Source organism: Triticum dicoccoides, chromosome 4B (genome assembly GCF_002162155.2).
Source record: "Triticum dicoccoides isolate Atlit2015 ecotype Zavitan chromosome 4B, WEW_v2.0, whole genome shotgun sequence".
Classification (NCBI taxonomy): domain Eukaryota; kingdom Viridiplantae; phylum Streptophyta; class Magnoliopsida; order Poales; family Poaceae; genus Triticum; species Triticum dicoccoides.
Window position 1 is genome coordinate 164,196,153 of NC_041387.1, and position 7,981 is coordinate 164,204,133.

The following is a 7,981-nucleotide window of genomic DNA, read 5'->3' on the forward strand; positions in this document are numbered from 1 at the left end:
TCGACAACCCCTAAAAAATTCAGATCGAAATTCGAAATACTCAAGGAGAAACTAAAATGACAAATTCAGATGTGAATAGTGGCATTTCTGCTTGTCTTCTTTTGACACTATTCATGATGGATTTGTCTTTTTTGTTTCTCTTTCTGTATGTCGAATTTAAATCTGATTTTTTTAGGGGTTATCAACATATGTTGTGAACATCCCTGATTTTTTTCAAAAAAATTTGACATGTTTAAATTTGAATTTTATAAGTTGGTATCATGGTAGCATGTAAGGAGTGGTATCATGTGATACTTCCCCCCCTGACAGAGGTGAAGCGCATGGTTATGACCAATCAAAGTAGAAGCAAGATTCAGGAATACATGGAGACAATTTCACACCCGAGAGGTAGAAACAATGATTCTTTGTATGGCTCCCAGTTTCATAATCGTTTGCAGTGCGTAGAACAATTCTACTAGTAATCAGGTGCAGTTCTAATTCCTCTCTCCACCTTTGCGGAGACAGTGGCTGGCACCATGAAAATCCAATTCCGAACTATCCAACACTTGTTGTTGACATACATGGCTAATGTCTGAATCCTTAGCCACTACACTGCTAGTTGTTCGACCCCCAGCGTGACCAAGTGGGTTAGCTCGCCGATCGTCAGCGTGTGCTCGCCCACCGGGATCCTCCGGACGCCGTCCCGGTCGGCCACGCTGAGTTCGTTGCAGACGTCGAGGCCCATCTCGACGCGGGCCACGCCGCCGGCGGGAACGTGCACCTTCTCGAACGCAACCAGCTGACGAGCGGGCGCGCCGTGGGCCGCGGCGGCCGCAGCTGGAGGGGACGCGTACACGAGCACCGTATGCGCGCCGTCCCGGTCTCCGACGTTCTTCACGTCCACGTGGACCGGGATGCTCAGGCCCTCGCACCGCGCGTGCGAGACACGCACATCGGCGGCGGCGCGGCCAAGATGCTTCGTTGTGTTGAGGGAGGAGGCGGCGGCGGCGTGGTGGCCGGCAAGCTGGACGGTGAACTGCGCCGGCGCGTGCGCGAGCGTGTGGGTGAACTTGGTGTAGCTGAGGCCGTGCCCGAACGGGTGGATGGTCGGGCCAGTGTAGAACCGATACGTCCGTCCGGGATACCCCCTCGCCAGGTCGGCGCGCATCGCCATGTTTGTCATCGGCGCCTTCTGCAGGTAATCCTGTGGGTACCATGTCACCGGCAACTTCCCTCCTGCACCAATTCCAATCCAAAACCTATCAAACTCGTCTCCTTGCTTCAATTTTTGGTTAATTTTGTCATCTGAAATTCGATCCCGACTTGAATCATTCAAATAGAGACTGTCGAAGTGTACATACCTGGGTTGTGGTGACCGAAGATCACGTCCGCGATCGCCTGCCCGCCGGCCTGGCCGGGGTACCCTGCCCACAGGATGCCAGCGATCTTCCGGTCGTTCTGCGCGAAGGCAATGTCGACGGGCCCGCCGGACATGAGGACGAGGATCACCGGCCCTTTGGAGGCCTTCGCCACCGCGGATACGAGCTCCGCCTGGCGACCAGGAAGGAGCAAGCTTGTCCGGTCCAGGCCCTCGGCCTCGACCTTCTGATCGAGGCCAACGACGACGACGGTGGCGTCAGCACGGCGGGCCGCGTCGACGGCAGCGGCGATCGGCTGGTTGCCGCCTTGGCATGCCACGTCGGTGCAGCCCGCCTGATGTAATGTGGTCTTCACGTACCTGCCGATGCCCTGCAGCGGCGTGGTGTACCGGCACGGCTGACCGGCGTAGTTCCCGATCATGGCCACGGTGGCCTGGGAGTGCGGGCCGACGACGGCGACTGTGTGGTGCGCGGCTCGTGAGAGCGGCAGCGCAGCGCCGTCGTTCTTGAGTAGCACGACGCTCTGCCTCGCCGCCTCCAGCGCCAGCTCTTGGTGCGCGGGCGTGCACACGTGCTGCGGACCGAGGTGGCCGAACGGCTGCGTGGCCAGGTCGCCGTCGTACATCCCGAGGCGCATCTGCACGATGACGGTGTTGGTGACGGCGGCGTCGATGTCGGCGTCGGACACCTTCCGCTGCGCGACGGCGCCCTCGGTGTAGACGGCCAGGAAGGGGCCGCAGTCGAGGTCGAGGCCGGCCCGGAGCGTGGCGGCGACGGCGTCCTCGTGGGTCCTGGTGTAGTGCTGGTCGCGGTAGAAGACGTCGACGGAGTCGCAGTCGGAGACGATGTACCCCTCGAGGTGCCACTTGCCCCTGATGGTGCCGCGGAGGAAGGACTCGTCGGCGCAGGTGGGCACGCCGTTGACCTGGTTGTAGGAGCACATGACGCTGGCGGCGCGGCCGTCGACGACGCAGGAGCGGAAGGGGACGTTGAAGGTGTCCTCGAGGTCCTGCGGCGTGACGATGGCGTTGAAGTGGAAGCGGTCGGTGCCGGACCAGCTGTCGAGGTCGTAGGCCGTGAAGTGTTTGCAGCAGGCGGCGGTCTTGAGGCGCGTGTGGCCGCCGTGGCGACCTCCGCCCCCGTAGGGCTGCTGGAGGCCGCGGACATAGGCGGCGGCGTAGCGGCCGGAGACGGCGGGGTCCTCGCCTGGCGTCTCCTGGCCGCGGCCCCACCGCGGGTCGCGGAAGATGTTCACGTTGGGGCTCCAGAAGGTCAAGCCCGCCTGACCGCCGTTGTACATCGCTCGCCCCTCGTCTGACACCGCCTGCATGCATGATGTGCGTGTACGTATGTTAACACGAAAATTGTGGCAAAATTGATAATTTGGCCTCAAAGCAAAAGTATTTCACAAACCAAACTACTTTTTAAAAAAATTCACACCTTGATCCTTTTTATAGCGCCCGACGGTATGGCGCTGCAATCTACTGTGCAGCTCCTTCCAGCTAGACGTTGCACAGTGTAGTGTAACATCTAACTGTCGGGCGTGTGGCGCCTAAGTATTAGGCGCGGCGCAATAGAGTGGAGCGTCTTACTATCAGGCGTTGTACATTAGGGGTCAGCTAGATGAAATATTAAAAGAAAGCAGTTCAATTTATGAATAGTTTTGTCCAGCGGTCAAATTTGTGTCTTTTGCTCGAAAGTTGTGGCAAAGAGAGAATGGTACTGCGACCGTTCGGTTTATTTGTAACTTGTGTCAAATTTTGATCAAAGAATTAAATAACAAAATGTTAATGCATGTCAACAAAAATTATATCCTTGAATTCATATTTAAGCATAGTCCAATAATTATTTAAACATGCGTGAACATTTTATTATTTAAATTTATGGTTAAAATTCAGCACGAAATATAATGGGGACGTATGTATTGCTCCTACTTCAAAAATTGGAGTGAAACTTAAAGATCAAAATTTCTGACAACCGGGCAATGCAAGCCATGATCAAATGTGAAAGGAATCTGGTTGGCAATGGCACGGATATCTACGCGGCATCATATCTTTGCCTCTCCAATCACGTGGGTAAGCTGGATGGATGATGTACTACGTGCTATACCTGTCATGTCAAGTTACGATGCATGTGGTTCAGTGGATTCACAGACCAGAAGACACAAGTCCAGTACGCAATAACTCCTTGATCTTACTACTACATCATTGTTTAATCTCGAATCGCAGAGTTTAACACCCCGTTGGATGCATCAAAATTGCAGGATTTGAAAGGTTTAATATATGGAGTAAAAAGTCTTCACTGTCTTAAAAACGATTGAAGGCGGCAGTAGTACTTATATTCATTGTTCGAAAAGCAGATAGGCGGCAACAGTCTCCCTGACTAGCTGTTGGAGTACTTCCCACCAAGAAGCCAACAACTATTGAGCTGCTAACCCCAGATATCAGCACTGTCGCGTATTAGGTCTATTTTCAAAGCAACAGTGATTAGGTTATTTCCGTTTTCGCGGACACGGCCGCTTGCTTTCCCAAATTACACGCTGAGATCTGATTAGCTAGAGACAGAGTAGTCCTGATCTGGGTGGCTAGGCTGGCTTGCACATGGCTGCACGGAACATCTTGTACCATTGGCCAACCAGGAATCCCACCCACCAACTCATTCCTGGAACATCTTTCACATGCTCGCATACCAAACAGGAACATCAGAGAGCGCTCAGGCACGAGAGCCGGCTGAATGGCATCGGCAATGCCGGCGCCGGCACGAGAGCGAGCACGCATGTACGTACCCGGCCGATGAGCTCCCAGAGCGAGGCGTTGAACGACGCGGCGGTGCCGATGACCTGCGGGAACGCGGTGGCGCCCGGAAACGCGCCGCCGAACCGCACCCCAGGCCCGGTGTTCGACACGCCGTGGAGCGCCTCCGACCACCACTCGTAACCGGCGATTCCCAGCCGCGGCACGCCGGCGGCGTTGTTCACCAGGAGGCGCACCTTCTCGGCCCCGGTCAGCCGCGCCATGAGGTCCCGCGCGCGCGCCCGCAGCGGCAGCGACCGCCGGCAGAATGCCATCGACGTCGCCGGGCCACCGGGCGCGCAAGCAAACGGTGGGCGCGCGGCGACGACCGCCGCCGCCCCGGCGAGCATGAGGAGCGGCAGGAGGAGGCGGAGGCGCCGCATGGTGGTGGTGGTTGGTTTTCTTGCGAGGCTTTTGTGGAAATGGAGAGGGGGAGAGCCCGTGTGATTATATAACACAGGCGGAAGGGCAAAATGCAAGTGGCAACCACCTTCATGTATTTCAGAGTTGATTAATTATATGCGCAGTCCAAAAATAATTTAACCGGTTATTTGGCTATAAGTTTTTTCGGATGATCTTTTTAACTTCATACGGAAATAAAGGTATTCTACCCGCAAAAAAGGGGAATAAGGCCGTGCTTGAATTAGGTGTAAAATAATACAGAGGTGTTTTCTTTACACGTGTAATTTACCGGCCAGTGAGCAATTTCCGGCCGGAAACGAAACGACCGAGCGAGGCATGTATTTTTTACGGAGTTATTTGAAACGAAAACGCTGATCCAAACAGGCCCTAAAGGTATTCTGAAAACCATTTCGGTAGGGGGAAAATGCTTATTTGGCTATCCGAAGAAGAACTTCAGTATTTTTTTTCTTGAACATCGAAGTCGCTCACATACACCGAGCATACATTCACCCCATGAGTGCACGCACAAACAATACTACTTCTATGAGCACCTTCAACAGACTTAGCTGGCATAACATCTTGAGATTTAATGAAATCATCATAGATGTAGATAGACAATATTTGGATCGACTCTCACTTTCTCCGCTTGATCGTGAGCGAGACCGAGAGCCCCTGCCCGCCATTCGCCACTCCGGCGGCGGCGACCACCCTTCCCCGCCGGCGATCACTCCGACCCCGGCGGCCACCGCTCACTCCGCTAGTCCTCCAACCCGCTGCTTCTCGTTAGTCGCGCTCGCTCCCATGGTGACGAGTCCCTGCTCCGTCGACTCCACCTTCCGCCCCTCCGGTGAGCGGCCGGTGGTGTCCGGCCTCGGCCTATCCTCGAGCTCGGCAGGCTTAGAGGCGATGGGCCCTGCCCCAGCTCCCCGGTTGCGGATGTGGTGGTGGTGCCGGACGCGGCGGCCTGGAGGCAGCCGCCGCCGACGAGGAAGGAGATGTGGAGGCGCTGGGTCAGTGAACGCGGGCACGCTGCACACGAGAAGACCTCGGCGAGGCCGAGAAGGGAGGTTTCGCCTGAGATGGCAGGTTTGTGCTTTAGGTGCTTTGAGGAGGGGCACTTCCGGCGAGATTGTACGAACGACATCGTCTGCTTGAGGTGTGGTGGATCCGACCACTGCTCCAAGGACTGCAAGAGGCCACGCAGCCCGTCCCCGGAGGGCGAGCTCCGGCGCCATGTCGCGGCCATGGTGGCTCGCGCCGACCAGGCGCCCTCGCGCCGAGCTGCGGGCAGGAGGCCCTCGCCCCCGCTTCCCCCGCCGCCGCATGCCTCTGCAGCGGCGCCTGCCGTCTGGCCTCGCCTGCACCTCCCGCGCCTGGCCAGCGCTCAGCCAGAGGAGTTCAACCCGCGGGAGCTATGCATCATCTATCGCACCTCTTCCATGGCGGATCTCGAGAGGAGGCTGCAATTTGCCATGGTGACTTATGCACCGGGTACCCATCACGTCATCACCCCGGGGTTCGTGTTCGTGGCGCTCGGGGCGGTCGTCGGCATCGAGCGGGAATGGATTTCCGTTCACAGCTATCGCCTGGAGGACTTCCTCATCGTTTTCGGCCGCCAGGAGCACCGTAACAGGGTCGCGAAGAGGCCGTTCGTCGAGCACCGTGGAGTCCGGCTCTACTTCAGGCAATGGAACCGACAAGCCCAGGCTGTGCACGTTGTGTTCGAGTTCAAAGTCTCGCTAGTGCTGGAGGGCATTCTGGCGCATGCATGGGAGCGTGGAATTGTGGAGGACCTCATGGGCTCATCATGCTTGGTTGACATGGTGGCACCGGAGACGAGCTCGCGACAGGACCTCTCTGCGTTCAGGATCACAGATTGGACGGCGGAGCCGGAGGCCATTCCTTTGCTCAGGTGGCTTGCGGTTCCGGAGCTGGGGCAGGTTGTGCCATTGATGGAGCCATCCCTTTTGCAGTACAAGATCCTGATTCACCTTGACTCTGTCTCGGATTTCTCTAATCGTGATGAGCCTCTATTCTTGGGGGTCTTGTAGGACAACAGGCAGAGCGGTGCCCCCTCCGACGGTCGCATCAGTGGAGATGGGCGGAGCAGATCTGGCCCGAGGCGGGTGCACTGGCAATTCGGAGTTCGCGACGTGCGTGGCCAGAGGGTCGGGCAGGGCGCCGGCGACTCGATGGCCATATCGGGCCCCAACGGCGGTTGGTGCCTGCCGGCCACGAAGGAGAGGACTGCGGTCGCGCCAGGGGGGCCCATGGTTCTAGTCTCGGCAAGCTGTTGATGACCCACAAGTATAGGGGATCAATCGTAGTCCTTTCGATAAGTAAGAGTGTTGAACCCAACGAGGAGCAGAAGGAAATGAAAAGTGGTTTTCAGCAAGGTATTTTCTGCAAGCACTGAAATAGTTGGTAACAAATAGTTTGGTAGCAAGATAATTTGTAACAAGCAAATAACGATAACGGTAAATAAAGTGCAGCAAGGTAGCCAAATCCTTTTGTGACAAAGGAAAGGCCAAAATGGTCTCTTATGATAAGCAAAGATTTCTTGAGGGTACACGGGAATTTCATCTAGTCACTTTCATCATGTTGGTAGGGGGTCCGACGGGGGGCCAGGACCCGGCCGAGCACTATTTTGAAGAAGTTCTAGAAGGTGCCCGTTTAATAGAGGCTCAGTGCTCGAAGAGTACCATGTTCGAGTGACATGTATCTGAATTGTAAAAAACAATGATATTTTTATTATAGAGGTTGTATTTATACTTTTGCCTGAAAGGATTATAGTGCCTCCTGTGCTGCCGTTTATGTATGTATGTATATACCCGAAAAGTTTGCAGTCGTCGGCTTCAGCCCCCACGCCTATAATGCGGGGGTGTTCGGAAAAGCGCATAATCACACTTGATCCAACGTCTTGGTCCATTAAGGAGGTGATAGCGTGGCGAACCAGGCAATCGGACTATATAGCTTTAATACTTTCACTTAGCCATAGGAGTTTGACGGTGGGGCTACTATATAGCCCCTGGTACTTCCGCGTTCATCCGAATGTGGTGCGCGTACGTACATGACCGGGAAACCAGTCCTTCGTTAATACGAAGGAATCACGAAGATTCTACTGAGTCATCGAGTGGTTGACCAGTCTCGCGCTATATCATGACAGTCAGTTTTCGGCTTTCTCTACTGAGGTGCTCACCCAGGTGAACCAGGGCACAATCATAGTAGTTCTCCCGGTGCCCCCTTAGCCGATAGAGCGGAACGTAAGGTAGCAAAACATGGGAGCCGGACAAACCTGACCAAAGAAATGATTCGGAGCTGATGCATATAAGGCCAAACTCGCGACGCCGAATACTCCCTAAGGTATTCAGACTTTAAGACATATACTGGGCTGAGTAACGCCCTCGATAATGAGCCATGTGTTTCCAG

General features: G+C 55.3%; 1 protein-coding gene across 1 annotated transcript; it reads right to left on the minus strand.

Annotated features, from left to right (window-relative positions):
- Window positions 1–386: 386 nt before the first annotated feature.
- LOC119295562 (probable beta-D-xylosidase 2) lies at window positions 387–4,552 on the minus strand. The gene is made up of 3 exons (XM_037573987.1): window positions 4,144–4,552; window positions 1,341–2,682; window positions 387–1,215 (listed from the first exon to the last, which is right to left on the minus strand). Exons 1-3 carry the CDS (start codon window positions 4,531–4,533, stop codon window positions 587–589), a joined length of 2,361 nt encoding a protein of 786 aa, XP_037429884.1. The 5' UTR covers window positions 4,534–4,552; the 3' UTR covers window positions 387–586.
- Window positions 4,553–7,981: the final 3,429 nt, after the last annotated feature.

Coding starts and splice junctions, on each gene's coding strand:
- LOC119295562 (XM_037573987.1), bottom strand. CDS start 4,533: ATGCGGCGCCTCCGCCTCCTCCTGCCGCTCCTCATGCTCGCCGGGGCG. Junction 2,683..4,143: donor TCTGGGAGCTCATCGGCCGG/GTACGTACATGC, acceptor TCATGCATGCAG/GCGGTGTCAGACGAGGGGCG. Junction 1,216..1,340: donor CTTCGGTCACCACAACCCAG/GTATGTACACTT, acceptor GAATTGGTGCAG/GAGGGAAGTTGCCGGTGACA.